At 48.2% G+C, this 21,653-nt stretch overlaps 2 protein-coding genes across 8 annotated transcripts in view; one reads left to right on the forward strand and one right to left on the reverse strand.

Moving 5' to 3' along the window:
- The window catches only part of LOC119465248 (E3 ubiquitin-protein ligase Mdm2), a 120,834-nt gene that overhangs the window by 80,586 nt on the left and 18,595 nt on the right, over positions 1–21,653 (reverse strand). The window contains exons 5-7 of one of the 2 annotated variants that reach the window (XM_049656504.1): positions 13,778–13,961; positions 11,808–12,080; positions 4,735–4,836 (exon numbers count right to left, since the gene is read on the reverse strand). In XM_049656504.1, the coding sequence (XP_049512461.1) occupies positions 4,735–4,836; positions 11,808–12,080; positions 13,778–13,961 (559 nt within the window). The remainder of the gene's footprint in view (positions 1–4,734; positions 4,837–11,807; positions 12,081–13,777; positions 13,962–21,653) is intronic. The other variant, XM_049656505.1, reaches the window with a different exon arrangement.
- Positions 1–21,653, forward strand: part of LOC119465250 (probable transaldolase) — a 97,977-nt gene that overhangs the window by 18,931 nt on the left and 57,393 nt on the right. The gene's annotated exons all lie outside the window — the stretch shown is intronic.

A 21,653-nucleotide genomic window follows, 5' to 3' on the forward strand; every position in this document is an offset into this window, starting at 1 on the left:
AATATTACCCTCCCCTCAAGATGCGACGTTTCCCCTCAAGATTAAACTGCACAGCCATCGCGTATACCGTCTCCTTCAATCTGTTTACGCAAGCGTTGTCAACTTCCGGTTGACTTAAACTGAGTGCATTCCCATGTTTCTTTCCTACGCAGCTTTTCTTGCTAATCCTAATTACATGGAGCAATATTTAAGATGGACTTGCCTCAGTGGATGGAAAACGCAATGGCACTATGCGTAATGTTCGTTGGCTTGCACCACATGAGCAAGAAGAGAATGCCACCACGGCATTCCCCGCATTGCTGGAAACGTATATGCAATGTACAGACTACACAGTAGCTGTTTCCAGTGTTATTTCGCGGGGCAGTACATAGCAAGGCAGGCCCCTAGTGCGAGCACGCCAGTCCAGTTGCTTCCAGGAACTCTAGGAGAGCTCTGAAGACTTAGCTGTGGTGACTTTTGGGTGAAAGCAGTCAGCAGGAGAGGCAACAGGCCCTTAGTCATCACCCTGAGTGGTCTCTCGTGCGGTGGGCAGACAGGATAGCCGGGAGAAGAATGCAGCCGATGACCTCACACGGTGGCATGGGTTGCCCATGCATGAGGCCGGTAGGCTCTGGAGGCAGGACAGGAGGGCAGACCCATCAAGGGCACAGGCCAGCCGGTCAAGGTGCGTTGAGGCGTGCAGCAGGAGAAGCTATGATAGAGGCTGTGCTTGAGCCTCAGCAAGCGTTGCGGCCACCTGGGAAATCGAGGAAGGCCAAGACACATCCAGATTGTGTCCCAATGCTGAGGTTTCAGCCGCTGCAGCTGTGGTGGGGCCAGGGACCCAAGTGGCAATGCATACAGTAGACCGAAGTCACCACAGCTCTGTATAGGAAGAGGTCATTTGATGCACAGCCGCGGCCCACAGGAGGATTCAGCCGATCTCCTGCTGGACCCTCTTCGCTTGGGCAGGAGGACTTGACCACCGGAGCTCGTGAGTAGATGGTTGATCGGCAATCCCAGGCAGGTCCGAGGCAATCCCTTTGCCATGGTAGGTTGGATCCACTGAGGGTGAGCTGGACAGCCCTGCGGCGAGTTGCACCTTTCGGATGTATTAGCACAGCAGTCTTGGTACAAAAGATAGAGAGTCCCACTGATATGAAGGAAAACACCACGGCATTCAGTTAGTGCCGAAGGCTGGTCCGGACAAAACAGAGGTTACTTTTCAGTCCCCTCGTCCAGAGTGTGATGTCTTCCACATAAATTGAGCAGTGGATGGGGAACCGCTGATCAGAAGGGTTGACAAACAGGAGCTGTGAGATGGCCACGTTGAAAAAAAATAGGGCTCAACACGGATCCTTGGGGTGCACTAGCTGCGACAGACCTCGTGTACTCGGCGTGCAACCCACTCGAACTCTGAAGGAACGGCCCGTCAGAAATGCCGAGATAAATCGTCATAGACAACCCCTCACTCCTCCAATGTAGAGATCGCGTCCGAGATGTAATGGTGTCGCCGGAAGCTCATCTGCTGCTCAAGGAAGCCAAGGGCCCAGCAATTCACTCAAGGCGTCCGAGCACCATGGCCTTCATCAACTTGCAGGCGGTTGAGGTCAAGAGACAGGCCTGTGGGATGAACGTGCCGTTGCGGGCTTCTTCGCCTTCAGGACGGGCACAATGATGGCCGTGAGCCAAGCCTCGGGCAGCCGGCCAGAGCTCTAGACGTGTTCAAGCACTCCAAGGGCCCTGCCTTTTCAACATCTACCAGGTTGTGAAGCATTGGAAATCATGCCTTCAGCTACTGGGGCGCCGAAATGACTGGTGCGACCCAGAGCAGCGGTGAGTACATGGAGCTCAAAAGGTCACTGCAGAGGGCTGCTGTCTGCGCCACAGTCCAGTCCGGGTCGAGGCTGGAGAGGGATGGGCGTTGTCCCTACGGTCGTGGTTGCCAGTACCAGAGGGAGCCACGATGGGCAATGAAAAGGGCCAGCCAAAGGATTTGCCAGGGCCAACTCGGCAGTGTGTGTCCTGACTGTCACAGCTATGATGGGCTGCTATACTTTCGGTCCCTGCAGGAGAACTAGAGGGCTTGGGCAGGGGGGACTTGGCCACCGGAGCTCGTTGAGTAGGTGGTCGATCGGCAATCCCAGGCAGGTCCGAAGCAATCCCTTTGCCATGGTAGCTTGGATCCACTGAAGGTGTCAGGCGGGGGGGGAACTGCACTTTAAGCTCGAGATGGAAGAGCAGAAGTCTTCGGCGAAATTAGAGTACCGCCGGCACACTGCCCAATCCGCCTGTAGAATGTCCAGTTATCTCTTGTTTTGGTCCGGTTGGCCGTCGCTCAGCTCGTCACATGGCTGCACACACAGTTCAGCCGCCCGAGGTCAGGTACCAGAGAGCCGGGTTGTACGTAGCACTTGACAGTGGCTGTGAGAGCGCTGGCACCGATGTGCTGCAGAAGTTCACTTCAGTTGGAGCTGCGGCACAATGCTTCCTGTAGACGTCCCGATAAACATTACACAGAGCCATGACCTGGGGGTTTGGCTGGACATCGAAGAAGTGGGTAATGGTCCGAGCACCAGGTCTCCGGAACAGCAGCCCAGGCGTAGGCACAGTGTTCAGTGGTGAGGTTAAGGCCTATGGCAGCGCCGACACTTCCTCGCACGAAGGTTGGCTGCCCCGTGTTCAGCAGCCGAAGCCCTGCCCGTAGTGCTGTACGCAATGGCGCATCGCTGAGTGCAGCAGCAGTCTCTGCTACCCCCAGAGGATTGACGGGCCACTGAAGATTCCGAATACCAGAACACCTGGCCCAGCCAGGCAAATAGTAGCAGCAGGCTAGATGTATCCTAGGTATGAGCAGGGCCGGATGTATATGCTGGCTACTGCGACGTAGCACAAGCTCAGCAGGACGGTGACAGCACGGCACTCCATGGGGCCACCGGCAAGGTCCTCCACAGGAACCTCGATGTGGGGAATGCCACTGCGGACAAAATTAGCGCAGCAGGCAGACACTCCCTGCCTCCAGTGTCTGTGAAGCCATCCACCCATGCAGAAAGACGCACTGGGCTTCTTCGATTTTCCACTTCTGGCTACCTGCCGGCTGCCTGAGTGCACAGCCGGCATTCGTTTTGCTAGTGTTGCTCCACCCACCGCACAGCGCACTTTCACCGCACGTTTTTTTTCTCATGCTGGACGGTTCTGGCTACCTGTGGAACACCAGAACCGTCTGAAATGGTGGATCTCTGCATATACCACTGTCTAAGATGAAGGCAATCAAAAGAACGATGAAAACATTGAAATTAAAATAAATAATAAATAAACGGGTCTATGCGGTAATCGTACAACCAAGCGGCACAGCGCATTGCCGTCTGCTGTTCTCCATAGGTCGGTTGCTCAAATATGGCAGTTTACTCACACTCGAGCATATAACCCCCTGCAACGGCAAGATTAATGGCCACCACAATGGCGGGAGCTGGCTCCGGCTCCACACCGTGCTGACCACGTGATCCGAGCACAACATTGCCGGCGGTGACACAACATCAGCTACAGCTTGTTTTAACACGATTTAAGCGCCCTGTGTCGTAGAAAATCCGGCGTCGGCAATAAGCGCTGGCGTCATCGGCGGAAATAATCATGCCAAATCTCATCATCCCGAACCACTCTAACCGGGCAGGCCCTTCGCGTGGCGCAAGGCGTTAGTGAACGAAAACTGAATTTCTCAAAGTGAAATCTGTCAGAAAAATCGTAAGTACGAGTTAACCACAACCTAAAGACGTGATAGCGTCGGATTGTAATTTGAATATACAAGAAAAAAGCCTGATAAGCAGCCAGGGATCTTTGAATGTTATCGCGTTCCACTTTTTAAGGCGAAGCTAAGCACTCTTCCAAATTTTTTTCACATAGAGCACTGTAGGCAGAGTTACACTGCTGTCCTAATTCTACGTTTTGCAAAAAGCAATGACCCCTGTCAAAACCTGCAGCTTGAACAAGAGCTACAGATTGAACGAGACTACTACAGTGTATATACAGGGTGTCCCAACTATCATGCACCAAGATTTAAAGAAAGAGCAATTGGATTACTCAAAGGAAACCTAGTGCATATTGTTCCAGTACAATGGAGTAGCCACCAGTAATCCTTTCAATACTGAGATTTAATTAGGCAAGTGTAATTAAGTATCTAACTCGAGAAGTATTGGCCTAATTATCAAATTGTCAATGAGAAAATTGGTTAGCAACACGAAAAACTCCCGATACAGCTTTCTGTTGCTCATACATGCTACATAGAAGTGTTTTTCCAAGCATGAAAGAAGCCCGCAAATACATGCAAAATGACTCGAGTGGCCAGTCACGTGGCAGGTCACGCGGCCAGTCACACAGCAGTCATGTGACCGAAGAGCGCCCACTGACCAACTAATGATGCATGCCACTGGGTTAGTTTGTGGCAACACTCAAAATGACGACCGTCCGCGCCTTCAGGGCTAAGCTGCTCTCAATATCCCCCCTGCCTTGTGTCAGCATCCTTTACAAACACATTCTCATTGCAGCAGGTTTTCATGAATCATAATGGCTGAAAAGGTCACAATGTAGATGAATGACTACCCTGCGAAGCCGCCCATCACTCTGCTTTCCAATTAGCAAGGCAGGCTATCAGCATCCCTCTCACTTCTCAATGTTGCTGGCATTGAGATTGCTCAGATCAAAAAATTCTGGTTACAAAATTTCCATACGCTCTTGGAAAAAAAAAAAAAGAAAACTCACCGCATCGCCGATCTCGGAGTCAGAGGAGTAGCTGTCCGACGAGTCGGCCCAAAACTGCGCATCATCGTCATCGACACAGATCAGGATCTCTGCCTGGGCCAACTCCTGCATGAAAAAAACCCACAACCCTTTCACACAAGTCCAAACCGTTTGGCATGCAATGAGCATTTACAGTTGCCGACCAACTACAGTAGAACCTCGTTGATACAATCCCGTTATGTACGATTTTCCAGCGCCAACGTCCACGATCGAGAACACAAAATGTGACCCAATAGAGTTATGCTTATTTTTTACCGGTTCACACCATTCCCAGAAAAACACTATCTTCCGGCACCAACGTTCAGTACATCGCCAAACTGAGTTCGTAAGATACATTTTCCGGCCACTAGATCCCATGTAAACAAGAAAATACGCGAGGCACGTGCGATCGAGAATAGTATCCACCACCGCATCAGCTTTCCTACAATACTTCCCTACCCATCTCGCGTGAAAACGCCGTTGCGCACTCAGTTTCTATTCCGGTACTACCAGCAAATCTCCTCCCAGGTCCATCGCACGCCGTATTCACAGCCATCTCCGCCAACCCTATGGGGATATGCATCTTCACCTGTTTTACAGCGCTGGGGAGTAGTGCCGTTCGAAATGGACTGCACACTTTTAGTAGGGGATAACCCAAATGCACTGCCATTCCCTGCTGCCAGCGGTGCTATGCGAGCGTCACGTTTCATTCCGACGACATCCGCCGTCGCCCACACAGCCCCCGAAGCCCCCCCTCGATGGGTGTGGAGTCTTGTGCTTCGTGCCGCAACGACTCGCACAACGCTTGCTGTCTGTCAAATGTCGTAGTAACTTGGATCATACGTATCCGGTTTGTACATTTTTTCACACATTCTTTCCCAAAACGTTTCAAGCAAGGTTCTACTGTATTCAGACTCTGCAAGAATATCTGGAAAAATGGTAAACCAGGAATGAATACCTTTATCAGTAAACTCAAAATGCCAGAACTGTTCATCGCTGCATTATTTCAGTCATTAACATGCCACTCCTACACAGAGGCCAATCGATTTTTTTTACCGAGATGGAACTGCAAAAATGGCACGCAAAACGAACTTCAAGAGATAACAAAACTTAATTCTTTTCTAAAATGCTAACACTAGAGGTCATTCACCTGCAGACTTGCTCAGCATTGTGCTTCAGTGAATAATATTCACTTGAAGTTTTGTGATGGTTGATACCACGGAGGCATTTTGCGATCATTGCACATTGTCGCCAACTGCAATGCGACTATGGCAGCACGAAAGTGGCAGTTTAGGCTGTTTTGCACAAGTTCAGTTCAGAGCTTTTTCAGAGAGTGTCACAAATATTTGCATGGGAAACCCAGTCCAGAAGGCAACATTTTCATTGTTACATACAATAAGCAGTGAGTAACGAATTATTGTATTTGGGTTTTCTTCTCATAGCCCTAATGCACATGCTGATACCATTTAAGGGGGGAGGAGGGGATGAAAATAACTTTTTTGTTTCTTGGCAGAAAGGGCTGAAATTTGGCACCACGCTGTACATTGCAATAGAGGGACAAATACAAAATTTCATTAAGATATCTTCATTAGTTTTTGTTTATAAGAATTTACAAAAGTTTACAAGTTCCTTGCTCGTGGAAAGCCTGGCACAGTAACGAAACATGGTACGGAACTGGGAATACTTTGTATGTTTGCCCAGATGTCTAATCTATATCAAGACAGTTTAGATTTTTTTTTAGTGCCCTTATAATTTTTTACTCAACATGACATGCATGTAACTTGTGTTTGACTGCATAGAGCCATGCAGTAATTGTGAAGTAATTAAATAATGGAAAAATAATGAACATTTCAAGACTGTCTTGATGTGCAGGACAGTTCATGATCACAGCAAAACAAACTGGATCAAAAATCGGTCCAGCCATTGTTGTGCTATGCTTTCCACGAGCGAGGTGACCGACCAAAAAACACTATTGAGAAAACGAGCTGCAAAGTTTTGCAAGCAGTGCAGGTTTATTAGAACGCATCAGGGCGGTAATTTTTGGCATCAGTGCTGTCAAGCATCTTCTTGCACCTTTGCCTCTTCGTTTGGTGGGCTTTGAAAATTTAATAGCCTGGCTAGTAATCAAATTGAACTTCCGTTCAGTTGCGGACATCGCGCGAGGGAGTCGCGCACGCTGCATGCTCGCGATTCTGCCGTCACCGCTGACGCGAAACGCGGCTCGAGGCGCGTCTGAATGTGCGCCGTTCGGCGACTATTTGTCCGGTGAATTTTCGGTTATTACACTGTAGCTCGTCGACGGTTGGGGCTCGCTCAGAGGCGCGTGTTCATGTCGCACGATGCATCAAACTAAGTACACCGTCTTCGCCGGCGATGGTGACCTTCGACCCGCGTCGATACGATCTCGGCTGGTTCGCGCGTACCCGCCGTGGTTGCTCAGTGGCTATGGTGTTGGGCTGCTGAGCACGAGGTCGCGGGATCGAATCCCGGCCACGGCGGCCGCATTTCGATGGGGGCGAAATGCGAAAACACCCGTGTACTTAGATTTAGGTGCACGTTAAAGAACCCCAGGTGGTCCAAATTTCCGGAGTCCCCCACTACGGCGTGCCTCATAATCAGATCGTGGTTTTGGCATGTAAAACCCCATAATTTCATTTCGCGCGGCCGTACGCCGAGGCGCGAAAGCTTCCGTTGGCGCGTCTTCCGTCGACTGCGTTATCGGTACCGATGGCACAGGGCGATTGTCGGTTTCGCTGCTTGAGTCACACGGTGCAAGATACGCGGCACGTAATCCACGGTGCAAGGTAGCGCGGCACGTTCAGTCGGTGCTCCTCCGCTAATCGCCGTATATTTCTCGCCGTAGGAGGCTTGCGCTTCTGTATTCCGAAGACGTGCTTCGTCCAAACTTTCTTCTCCAACAAGCGACGATCCTTAACTAAACTGGGCTCTCAGAAATCCGAATTCTGCGTGTCAAGTGAAGACGCCGGCATGGTTTTCGAAGGGAACAACTGCGGTAGCCATCTTGCCCGCTGCCGCAGCAGTAACCAATGGGAAGACGCCATTCAGCACGGCAGCCAATCGCAGGCCCGCTTTCATCGGAGGGCCCGTGTGACTACCCCTAACAGACCCGCGATTCTTTTGTGTTTGTGCGTTTGTTACAAGATGGCGAAGACCGACGAATTGAGAAGCGGAACGGCGAAACTTTGAGCTTTCGAACGATACCAAGATGGCGGCGCTCGGCGGCGGGAAATACGAGATATCGCTCCGTGAACTGCGGTGATTTTGCGCGATTTAAACTGTTTTTTCGCCCTGCGCACTGACAAATTAATTTTTTTCGGGCACTTTTAGTGCGTTTCCAGCCAAATCATTTTGATACAGCGTAGATTAGGTGTTGCAGATACCGAAATGCGGGGTTTCCAAAAACCGAATTTTTCTCGTGATTTTCGCGATCTGATCCCCGCGTCCCCCCTTAAGTAGACTTATCGTTATAACCGATATATCGTTACTTGTGGTATCATTATAAGTGGCCTGCACTGTACATGGAGCTCTATGGGAGGGTAAACGGGAGTCAGAGAAGGCCACGTTACAGCCAGTTCTGCACTGTAAGCTGTTACGTTAAAAGTGGTCTAAGCTGATCAAGCTGGCCTGACAAATGAGGCACTCAGAAAATTAAATTTCCTGTCCTCTAGTGGGATATGAAATACGTCTACTTGCATAGCTGCTGCAATTTAGCGCAATAGTCCGAGGAGCATCACCCAGGCATCATTCATTCGCAATTCAAGTGTCTGGTTCAGAATACTAGTCGCACTGCCCACATGGACCATATCAACAAGTTAAACCTGGATATTGACATTGACAAATTCCCAAAAACTTTGTTATAAAGAGGATTTTGTTATATGCAGGTTCAGCACGAAAATTCGAAAAAGAAACGCTTACCGTATTTACTCGATTCTAACGCGCCCTCTATTGTAATGCGCACATGTTTTCCGTTTTCGTCGAAGCACTCATCCTTGGAATGTCACACCAAGTACTGGATGCGTGGACGCGTGTCGTTTTGCACAAGCGCAAGGCATCAGAAACGAGAGCGAGCGTCACGATGGCGTCGTATAGTGTTACAGTAGAACCCCGCTGTTACGTTCCCGGGTGCTGCGTTTTCCCACCTGTTACGTCGTTTTCGGCCGGTCCCAGCACAGCTCCCATAGAACCCAAAGCATTGGTAACCTTGCTGTTGCGTCGCAACTGTGGGACCATTCCCACATCATACGTTGCGAACTGCCACCCGTGCCGGCCCAAGCGGCCATTTTGACTTTTCATGCCGCTTGGCTTGGTGGCTTGACGATGGCATTGGCCGCCCAAAGTGCCGGGGGCGACAACTACGACGTATTTTGGGTTTCCGCCAGCAAAAGTATGGCCCTTGAGATCCGTATTGCTATCTAAAGATGGTGCCTATGACGCGTTGTGGCCCTAAAATTGGTTTTGGCTCATAGTTCCGTATAAAGTCCAAGGACGATAACACAATCGCCGTGTGCCGTATGCTGTACGTGCGAGGGGAGCCAACGTCTAAATCTTGCGCGCGAAGGAAATCAAGGAGGAAGCGCACCTTCTTCCGTTGCACTCGGAGCACCGGCGAGGGAGCGAGGGGGAGGGATAGCAGGCGGCGTTGTACTGTACTCTGGCATCAACTGTGTACTGCGCGGCGAGTTGCGCAGGCCGTATCTTGAAAGTGATTTGCGTTGGGGCAGAGTCTAGGAAGTGTAGGTGCGTCAGCGGCTTCTAGCTTTGTGCGTGCTGTGTTCTCGGCGCTCAGTTCGCGTTTAAGCGATAGACAACAGGACGAAGGTCACTTCGCTCGCTTCTGCAGCGGCGCTTCCACACGCCGTCCGCGTTCATCCAGTGTGATATGTCACAGCGTCTGCCACGTGTCGGCAACATCAACTGGAAAAGGAGAGTGCCGGTTGGCGGCTAGGCCAGCTGCATGCAAGCGGCAGGATCAGGTTTGAATGAAGGGAGGGGGAAAGGTCACGCCCACGGCGGCAAGATCGCCAGGTCAAGGGATGCAGGCCGGCCTCGCACACGCTCGCACGCACACGTGTGCTGCTTCGCATTCCGTCGCGGTGGAGAAGGTACTTCCGGTTGCTGCTCGCGCAAAAATGACAAAATTTGGGGCGAAATCTCTAGGTTGTCAGCGGGGAAAATTCGATATTTCGAGGGGGTCTCCCGTTGCCAGTTCGTTCGTAGAGGTCTCAAATACGTGTGCTTCTATGGAGTAACGGGGGAATAGAAAAACTTCATTATATCCCGGAATTCGTTATATGGAGGTTCGTTATAAGCAGGTTTACCTGTATATTTTTTTTGAATTATATTATGGGGCTTTCACATGCCAGAACCCCGATCCGATTATGAGGCATGCCGTAATGGGGGAATCCGGATTTAATTTTGACCAACTGGAATTTTTTACTGTGTACCTAAATCTAAGCACCTGGGCATTTTTCATTCGGCCCCAATGAAACGCGGCCCTGCTCGCACCCACACCTGCGAGCTCAGCAGTGTGGCACCCCAGCCACTGCGCTACCGCGACGGAAATTCAAAATTTTGGTCGCTGTTACAGACTAATTATACAAGGGACGCGTGGAGTCACAAGAAAGTTCGTGCAACCGAGATTGTAAAAAAAAGTCCGCCTCCATCGCGCCCTGTGAAAGTGGATGTACAGCGAAGCTGGTGCGGACGTTAGACAATTACCGCCACCTCAACTGGCATTTAGACGACGTCGCACGAGCGCCACCACCACAAGCGACGTACGTCACGTGCGCAGGCACGTGTGCGGAATCGCAGCATCCATCCTCATTCTTCTAGGCCGTCCGCCAAGCACAAGTGCCTTATTGAACTAAATTAATGTTTAAAATAAATTGTGTCTGAAAACGCGTAAAGTACGACTTGCACACAAGCTGCAGACATGATACCATCAGATTGTAATTCTAATATACGAGTGTCATATGTAAGAGGCCGCCTGCGGCGCTAAAAAGAAGAAGAGCACGTGAAGCATAGTGTTCGGAACGTCACGAGCTCTCGAGGCGCGTGAGCCGAGGCGTCATCGGGGATGAACAGCGCTTCGGTGGATTATCGACGTGGCTCCGGGCCAGAAGGTCGCATCGCCAGCTACGCTCTGGCGACGGGAGACTTGGGGGTCTGGCTGAGTCCGTGACGTTGGCCGTCCAAGGTGTGGCCGTCGACCTCGGCAAGTTCGAGCGAGGCTCCTGGACTGGCTGCAGCCTCTCGCGACAGGACCGGGCACCCCAGAGAGGATCCCCTTCTGCGGCAGACCGGCACGTTCGTCTCCGCGGGACGCCACGTCGGCACTCATGAAGAAGTTGCGACGCATCCCGACGCTAGGCCTATCCAGGTGGGCCTAAGCAACGCCGAGCGCTGTCACTGAAGAATTACTGACGAGCTCATCACCGATGAAGTACCGACGAGCTCACCAGCGATAAAAGAGACACACGCCGACACAAGGCAAAGGCAACTACAGAATCGACGAGAGCGCTGAACTCTGAGAGAAAGGGCCGACGAGCTTCGGACTCAGACAATGACGGGTGCAGCAAGGTGACTCTATGTAGCGTTTCAGGCTGCGTTTCAGCGAGATAGGACAGGGTTGCCTGACTTTGAAGGATTAGCCCACAGACGAGCGTAGGCGTGAATTAGAACTTGTTTAGTATATTAGGCTTTATTTTGCATCTGTTAGTATTGTTCCCGCAGTGTGTTTTAGTGTGCTGATTTTTTTTAGTTTGAGTCTCGAGTTTGCGTGCTATTAAAAAATCTGTTTGCTGTGTCGCCATCAGTCTTCCTTCTCCATCTCTATTATAACCCGCACTCCCCGAGATCGGTGACAAAAATATCACGAGAAAACAAAATTCGTTACATGGAAACTCAAACACAAGGCCTTCCAGCTGCCGTTTTTTGGGCAAGCCCGCCACGAAAAACCTGAGAAACTAGAGGCTAACAGCTTTGCTGTAAAAATGCTCTGCGACTTTCAACACCACTGCATGAGGAAAGGTCACTCGCCTCAATGTCGCTGTCGAGGAGATGCTGCCCGCCTTTCCGGCAACGTGATCCGACTCCTCCTCCTCGATCTCGTACTCCACCTCGTACGGGCAGTCGTCGTCGATGTGGCCGCCTTCCTCCTCGCGCCGTAGCAGGTCGGCCGCCAGGGCTGCAACCCGCATGAGCCGCCGCTGGGTAACCTCGTCGTCGGTCGAGTCGCCGTCCGACGAGGACTCCTCGAGGAACCAGAGGTCGTCGCTCGTGTCCTTGATGAACTCCGTCTCGTGGCCCTGGAAGCATGACGAGAGAGCAGCAGGCATCACTATCGGAGGAGGTCCAAAAATTGGACAGAGGTTCACAGGAAGACGGAGTGCTAGAACAAGCGCAGAAACTGCAGTTGCTGAATGATTACAGTATTTGTGAGATTCTAACGTACACCTTTTCTTCAACAAAATGGTGGCACAGCTCTTCATTGCTTCAGCTGGCTTTGTCTAGCTCCACAATGGCACAGTGAAATCAAGAATTGGACGGAAACCTGTCTGATCAGGAACACACATGAAACACTTAAACGGACACCGAGTATTTTTTTACTTTATAAAACTTCTGTGGTCGGTGTCTGTTTTAATTGTTGATGGCAACAGTGATTTAAACAAGCCTGTTTTCGGTGGCTGTGGACACGGCACATTGCCGTTTGGCGACGCACTCAAAGAAAATATCTAAGATTGTTTCCCGATAGACAAGTGTCTGCGGCGTAGCCCCATACGAAGTTTGTTACTTTGAATGTTAAAAGTCACCCCCAACTCCTTTTGCCAAGGAATTCAAGGGGCACATTAATTTTCAAGCAGTGTTAAAGGCCCTTAGATTCGTTTTTCCAAATTCAAGGTTTTCAAGGAAGTCTACAAATCCTGTGTTCTGGCACAGCGTGGTGCAATTTCGGTCATTTTCGCCAGTGCAATATAGCACGGCAATTTGCTTGAGTGTAAGAATGGCAGAATTGGCACACTATTCCCACCCCGCAACTTGGCGGCACGAGAGCATACACCCTTTGCATCGGCTGTGAAACTCCAACCTCCAACCACGGACTGCCAACCACTAAAACCGGGCGAGAGATGAATGAATGATGAATGAATGAATGTGTGTGGTTTAGTGGCGCAAGGGCCAGGTATGGCCAAAGAGCGCCATGCCAGTGTTTATTAGTTCGCAGTGAAGTGATGAATTCTGAGAAGTAGATGTGACGGGCTGTAAAGGGGCCTAAAATAGTCGCTGTAAAGTGCGTAAAATCAACACATAGTAAGATAATGGCAATGACTAGTGATGTGTGCTATGGACATAAAATGCATTGCTAAGAATGATAATATATGCAAGATATGCATATGCAAGAAGCACTACTACCTAAACAGAGCCCTTGAAACACAAGGGCCTGGGGGATGTGCTATACAGAACTACTATCACAGCGGCATCCTCTGGAGAGAGGATGCGCTACGAATGTATTGGGCTAAATACATGTAACACAACTTCGTTCAAGAACCGAGGACTGCTTTGGTGTTGAACAGTGGTTCTTCACCAAGAAACATAATGGGATGAAGAGGGACATGATATCGGTACGCTTGTGGAAAATATTTCTGTCTCTCTGTTTCGGCTTTCCGACACTCCAGAAGGACGTGGAGGACAGTCGCCTCTCACCACATCTACAAGTTGGTGGTTCATCACCGGTCAGTAAAAACTGTGGGTACCATATGTATGTCCTATTCTGAGCCTACAGAATAGGACATCATTCGCCGTGTTTTTGTTGCGGAGGGCCAGAACCTATCTGTGGCTTTATCATGTGAAGCTTATTATTTGTTTCAGTGTCCCACAGGTGCTGCCAGTGGCCTCGCAGTTTCCTTCGCAAAAAAGGCTTCAGATCTGTGGACGGAATAGCAGCGGCAGGAGCGGGCGAGAGAGCCAAAGAAGCTATCTGCATTAACAAGTGCGCAGTGTAGCTTACCTGATAGCTGTATTCCGTCTCTGGGCCACTGTCGTAGCACGGAGACGGTGGTATGTACAGGCCACAGGGACGACGCGCACGATGCACTTGCGCCACTCGGCAAATCTGAGTCCAGGCGCGCACTTGATGACCAGTGCATCGCTGGTGCCGTTGTCGCCCGACTGGAGTTCCCGCTTTAAAGTTCCTAAAGGGTTTCAACGAAGACAGCCACCGGGGAAGGAAGTGGAAGAGAAGGACAAAAAAAAATGTGTCAGGAAAGAGAGGAAATTCCTTCAGTGCCACAAGAGAAGCACCGCACTTTCTTGGACATGCAAAGTGAGAAGGCAATAAACGCCGCACACACTCACTCACTCATTCGCAACCATGCAGTGCAGGTTCGGCAGCCCGCCCAGTCAAAACAGCGGCGTGCGCTGGTCGTCGTGGAAACAAAACTCCAAACCAACGACCGACGAGGTCGCCCTTGCAGTCAGACACATTTTTTTTCCCCCAGCTTTTTAGAAAAAAGAACGACCAGCGCACGCGTCACCATCACATCACGCTCTCATCCACCATAGGGTTTTTGCCTGCCACGGTTAGAAACGACTGTGCCTGAGAAATTAATTCTCAAGTTATTAAATGAAGAAAACAGCTCGAGCGGTTAGTTTTAGTAAACAGGATGCCAAGCATCACGGGTGCAGAGAGTCCCGACATCTGTGCAATCGATGCGGTGTCAATCTTTTCACTTCCCGGTGCGTCGTGCAGCAAAACTGGAGGCTGGCTTCTTGCAAAGTAAATTTTTCACGTGATTAACCTCATGAATGCCCTCTAATGCCATCAATCTCACGTGCACTACTACAATCGCTCTCATTTACTATTCATGTATGGGATAAAGTGACGTTCGCAACAACGGCAGTATGTGGCTGTGCCAATGAAACTGGTGACAGTGTGCACTTTGTGCACCGTCTGCATGGTATTGGCATGACAAACAAAGGTCATCAGCCTTTATCTAACCTTTCTGAAGCCATTCTATTGTGTCACTTGTAAACTGTTTAGCGAGCCATTTTCTTCTCCAACTCAGCTACACACTGCACGTGTCTAACGATAGCATCATTGAATAGTCAGGCCCAACGTATTTAAGTTATCCGTTGCATAAATAAGGCAACCAGGTAGAGTTAAACCTTGATGTAACGAAGCTGCGGAAATGAACACTCTGCTTAGTCACATCAAAATACCATGTGTTCTTGTGTAAGGCACCACGCTGTGGTCTTTATGAATTACGTGGCCACAAATCTGATGGTAATGCCATGTGTTCTTTTGTAAAGGCCACACCGGGGGGCCTTTACAGAAGAACACATGGTATTTTTATGTGACAGACCCATCAGATTTGGGCCATGTAATTAAGAAATAATGCCGAGGCCTCACCCCCTCCCTTTACTGCCTTGGCCGCGCAGTACACGCTGCACGTTCTCCATGTAGTACCGACACTGTGCATAAAGGTTTATCAGCCTCCTCTTTGTTTCTGAATTTGATAGCCTGTGGCAAGAAGCTCATCACACGAGTGTTGTCACAAACTTCATGTCCCAGTACCCTGCTGCTTTTCTGTCACTCTTTTCACAGATAGCGCCTGTTGCTATGCGCCACCCAACCATGTACGCATCACGTACACTGCGAGCATAAGCCGCAGCGAAGAGTAATAAGTGTCAAATAGTTTCGAAGCAAATAGTTCATATAGTGATTTGCATAAAACCTTGGCACAAGTATACATGTTAAAAATCTAAAAAATAAAATGGTTCTTCATACTTGAAAAAAGATTGAAATATTTTCATACCTGGATCACTGTAGTTTCAAAGTATGGTTATCCAAATACGTATATGCAGGAATGAAAGTTTGAGCCCCAACAGCAGAAAATTCATTTACAGCTTTTGCACACTGTGTTCTTGAGTTACTTGAAGCTTTGCCAAGGTCAAGGCCGTGAGAATGCTTTGCGTTTGCTCGTCGTTACGTGGGCAATGGCACAAAGTACGACCTTGACTGTGCAATCCGGCAGTTTAGGCTGTGTTGAACAAATTCCGGCGGGGTATTCTCGTGCAATCACTTTCAGACATACTAGTACTACTTTAGCAAGACTTTGCATGACTTGGCACCTTACGCGGTGATGAATGCGGCCGACAGCTTTTCAGGCACTGCGCGCAGAGAGAGAGGTTGGCACAGCGGCAGAAACAGTGTCGGCTTATGTGCCGACGCGTCCGATGTCGAGTCGCGTGAAATCTTGTGGAAGTGATGGTACTGTCTCGAAAGGTGATCACCCAAGGATACCACTCCTGCTCAGTGCTTTCGCCTAGACCCGAAGTTAACCCGTTCCATACAGCAAGAGCGCACACGAACTTGCTAGGCACACTCGACGCTTCTCAGTCTAGCTCATGCGCATGATCTCAGGCCCAATCACCGATGAGCACCAAACTTTCCACAACGTTTTGACGCCCACCACCAAGCCTGTCTTGGCTGTTAACCCTAACCAGAGCTGCTTCGCTGGCTGTCGGCGACCAAGATTACAGTTGTGCCGAGTCAACGCATATCTATTTGCAGAGGCCATAGGTCTGTCTGGAAGCCGAGAAACCATCTCACCAGTGAAAGTGTGAGCTTGGGGGAAAATTGAATGGTGTAAATTTTCTTCACGGCTAGCATTTTTAAGATTGTGCGCGTGCGTAATGTATGAAAAAACTAAGCCAAACAACTGTTGCCATCCGGAACTTCAGTCGTCGTCAGCTGCTGGCTAAAATAAGGTGGTGGTGCCGTAAGATCAACATTTAAATAATCAAGCAGGTGCAAAGGTCAGAAGGGGACTATAAAGAATTCTTGTCTTTGGCTTGTCTTGGCTTGAGCCATGTTATGGCAATGAAACTTGTTCATTAAATCCAAAACTATTGATTATACAAGTTTAAAATTTACATTCATTTCTTTTGAATACTTCAAAATCTTCGGATTATGAAATTCAAGCAAAAGCCAACATCAAATAGCATAATATTCGATCAAACATCCCAAAATATGAAACATTACACAAACTTAATTCCTACAGAAAGGGTTCGTCATTTTTACACCTCTTAAAAAATGTGCAGATATGAACTGCTGCAATGACCCACTCCCACTTTGAGCGAAAACTTGTTTATATTATCCAACCTTACACATAGTTTAACCGAGTTTAAGCCTTACAGGCTACAAGCAAAAATCAAAGTTGTCATGTAGCTTTCTCTGCAAAACCGAAAACAAAGTTTGATAATCAATTTCATTACTGCATTGCTTCGAAAACTTGTCATCACACTTCTGATAATTTGCGATACTTTATTTCTTCTTCTTTCTAGGGTTTTACGTGCCAAAACCAGTTCTCATATGAGGCACGCCGCAGTGGAGGGCTCCGGATTAATTTTGACCACCTGGGGTACTTACCGATACTTTGTTTAGCAGACTAACATTTGGTTGTTTCTAAATGTGTGGTTATGTTTTCCAATATTCGATAATACGAATAGTTCCTTTTCAATACAATCTGAATAGTTATTACATAGTATTTCACTTGTATTCGAAACTTCGATATTCCCCCACCCATACAATTATACTGTGGTGGCCACCCTCAAACCTGCTTTCTTGATTGTTTGCGTACAAGATTAGCCCTGGACGTGTCAACCAGTGCCGCTCATGAACAAAGCAGCGTACATGAAACGTGCCTTTGGCCACAAGTCAAATAGTACACGAGCTTCGGGGCAGGCAACCGTAATGCTTAAGATGTGGGTTGAATCCCCACCTGAAGCAAGTTATCTTGTCAAACACTTTGATTTCCTTAACCTCAATATTTTTACATTTCAATTAAACATCAATTAATTACCCCTACGATTTCTATGGCTTCATTGTCTGTTACTTCATATAGCCAAGAATACGTTTACGACCACCAAATTATGAAAAATTAATCGTTACACAGAGGATACCGTTATGTTGAAGTTTGTCACATCTAGGTTTAACTGTATTGCATAACTCTTCCAGCAAACGCTTGCTCATTCATGCTCAAATTTTGCCCGACGGTGGCATTCGTGGGGCACGTAGTTGGCAAACTTGAGTACATTGCTTAGTGTTTTTCCCAAATCTGGAGTACACATCTCTTGCAACAATGCCAGAAAATAATGTAGTAAACAACTCACAGAATGGTTAAGAATGTGTAACCGTATTTAAGCATTAGCTGTGGTGTGGATTAGGTGTTTCACTCTCGATCTTTGAGCACCAAATTGTACTCCACATCTCTGGAGCGTAGCGCGTTGATGATGCATCCACTTCGCTTAATCGTTTTTGAAACCAAACACGCTCGGCATCTCGGGAGAATGTGGGCGCAATTCAAATGCAGTTTGTATCTCTGAAGAGCTAGACATGTATCTCTGGACATGTGCCAAGCATGCGCCATTGATAGGGAACGTACAATTTCCACAATACTGTAAACACTGGTGAAGTGCACGTGGCTTCCCGTGCCCTTCCACCAATGAAAGCACTTTCTGGCGCGGACCAGAGGCCTCCTTTGCAGACATTGCCGTCAACGACACGAAATCGAGCAACGAGCTAAGAAAAGCTAATACTTAAATCTGTCCCAGTCATAGCTAGTGCGCACACTGTGTTTCTTTGTAACAGTGGCAGTATACTACTATTGTAGTTTTGTTCATGACACATTTACTTTTATGGCTCCTCATTGCTGCGGAAGCTACCTACGTCCAATTTATTTCAGACAGAAACAGGCAAGTAATGCACCCAAAGTGGCATTCAACTGCAAGAACCATAAAATGCACTTCTGTGAGAAATTTGAGCATGAGCAAAGCCAGCAATTTATCCAGAAAAGTAATGAATACCTGGGGCTCATATTTAAGCAACATTCAGTACGTAGGCCTAATGTGTTATGCTGTAAGGATTACTGGAATGAACATTTTAAAGAGCGAATCTCTTTATTAAAGCATGACATGATTAAGCTGAGAACGAAAATGTATTTTTGATAACAGCCAAAGTCCTTTCCAGTTCTGCTGCCTTCTGCACCCTAATACCTATGAAATCTAGAAGTGCACAGCTTGAGAGGCAACACTCCTTTCCCACGCACTGCAACTTAAAGAAAGGTATGTCAAAAAATGAAATAACTCCCTAAGCCAATCGAAGGAAGAGACAATGCTTTAGAAACTAAAGGAAAGGAGTGTTTCCTTGACGGGGCACAGACAGATGCAATTAAGCAAAAAAAATAACAAGGCAATCACAAAAACAAAGCCGTTAGGACACAGCTCAGGCACGTTCAACGACTTGGTCTGAAAATCGGCAAAAAAAACTATTCCCTAGAGGCTGCTATACGGGATGGCTGTGAGAATTTGCCATTCAATGGCAGTTTTGGGTTGCTACCCAAAGGATGGCATGCTCAAGCCTTGCCTAGCACTCACAAAGCCATCACACCGCATCCGCATGGCCCCAACAAGAATCTGCGAATGCCTACGCAACTGCAAAATTTGCGAAACTTTTACAAGATGTGCAGACAACGCTAGCCACATGGGAGCTAGCCAACTTTACCCAGGCTCTTATTAAGGAACTGAAGCAAACTTCAGAGTTCCGAGTTTTCGGGTAGTGCTGCGAAGACAGCGTCGAGCAAGAATTTGGAGCTGTTGACTCCGTTTGATCGACAACTCTCAGCCTCGGGAGGTTTTCTACCGTTGCGACCAAGTCGTTGACAAGTTTGGGCAAACTACAACTCTGCTCATCACTCGGTGTGCACATGGCCTGTGGGACTCCCAAAATGCTCGGTGGCAAAAGTGGTCATTACGTGTGAAGCCGAGGCGTTAGGTTATGCAAAAGCCAGGGCAAAGCTGTCACTCTTGAAACGAGACAATGCACTGAACCTGAGGAACATACGAATGAAGACTGGGCAGATTCAAGGCTAGCAGAAGCCGCAAGGGTACCTTCAATGGGCATATCATATCTGCATTAACCGAATAGGTCAGATGACAAAGCAAGCACTGTCACTGTCCTAGACAAGCACTGTCATCTGTCTTACGCCGCACAAAAAATTTAGGTGTTCGGATTTCCAGCTGGTTCAAACCAATGTTTTTGCTCGACGGTGGAATTGGCTTGAGTATTGCAGAAGAAACATCCTAAAAGTGCGCCAGCCAAGCAAAAGCCCGCCTGAATCAATATCTGGCACTGAACCATGCATCAGGCGGTGAATAAAATATGCTCTGGACCAGAAGAACGCTGAACTGTTCTATGAGAGACTACAACAGCGACAACACATCCAGAAGAGCGCTCTTCTGCTTAAAACGATTAGGAACCCCCTTCTTCCAAAGAATAATTCCTCGGCTAGTAGAGAAGGGTATGATGAATGGCATGTTTGTCTCATGTATTTCAGGTGCCTCCATGTCAATACCAGGGCATTTGAAGCTGCATGTTCGAAGTACTAGCATCGCAAGAGATCCCCTTGGAGGCATTTACACATGCTGTGAATCAGCAAAAAGTGAGATAAGCTAGAACGCTCTCATTACCAGCCTGTAGAAGACAACTAATGGATGCTTTCAATCTGAACAGATGCTTCTCACTGATTTCAGCAAATTTGAAGCTGTCAGCATAGAATGTTCTCACTAAGACAGAACTCCTCCGGCCGGCGTTTTTCGAGCTAAGGTCGCAAACCTTCCATTGTCAAGAGGTTCAAGGCGATTGCAGCAAGCCTCTGCCAGCATTTATAAGCACCTGTTTTAAAAGATTCCGTGAGAAGGCTGCCAAGAAATTTGCGATGACTTGTCTGCGAAGTTCTGTTAATCTTAACGACCCAGCTCATTGGAGAAAAAGGAACAACAGTTGAACTAGAACCAAGCATTCTCGACTTTATCTGTCTGTTAGTGCTAACTGAACCAGAAAGCAGTGCCCCAAATCATCTATTGTAGACAGCAAGCGATATGAAGCACTTAGAGCTCATCCTGGTCATTGCCAACTTGGAACCACTACCATAGCCAACTATAGAATGCTTATAGAGATTGCACTGGATGTACTTTTCATCCACTTAGCACACTAGCTGTAACTTCCTGGAAACAAGATTGCCTCTCCTTTCATCACAGGAAGGGTTCACCACCACAATGCAGTTTGTGTTGAGCAGAAGAAGTGTGCTCACTTGACGATGATTTGGTGCAAGTTATTGCCAACTGGAGACAAAAACTGCTGCTAGCCTTTGAGATTCCCAAGACCATGAACCACAGACGAGTGAAAAAGAAAACATTTTCGCATCCGTCTTATGCCCCACAAGCAACAGCGCAGCCAGCACTTTCGGCTGTCCGTCGCATCTCAAGCATGGCACAGCGAAAATCCAACTTCTAAATCTACGGTTAAAAAAAAAAAACAGACCACCGCTTGTATAGTTACCTTGAGATATTACATGCTGCGTTGGTACAGCATACATTTGTTTGACTAGAAGACCGCTATAGAAGAAGAAGAAAAACATGGAAAGAACGTGACATCTTTCGTTTCCTTTTCCTCGCAAGTCCTCGAAGTTCACACACTCCCGTCGTCCCACCATCATCCTTCCAAATGATGTGTCCCCGCTTAAATGCCGTCAGTCAACGTTGTAGACGGTGCAACACAGCAGACGACGGCTTCAATCCACTGAAGAAGACATGTCGTCAACACGTATGCCGTCTTCCTTTGCCTTCCCTCACTTAATCAAAGCACCACAAATTTCAAGGAGCCAAATTCAACAGGCAGTTCTTCTCTCTTTTTTTTTTTTCACCAAAGGGGAGAAAAAAAACAATTCGACAGAAATTAACATCTAAGGCAGCACAGAAGATGATGTTTGCACTGAAGAAGATGCAGACGACAGGTAGTAGAGCAGGGTCGTCTGCTGAATTAT

The sequence above is a fragment of the Dermacentor silvarum genome, chromosome 9 (genome assembly GCF_013339745.2).
Source record: "Dermacentor silvarum isolate Dsil-2018 chromosome 9, BIME_Dsil_1.4, whole genome shotgun sequence".
In the NCBI taxonomy this organism is placed as follows: Eukaryota; Metazoa; Arthropoda; class Arachnida; order Ixodida; family Ixodidae; genus Dermacentor; species Dermacentor silvarum.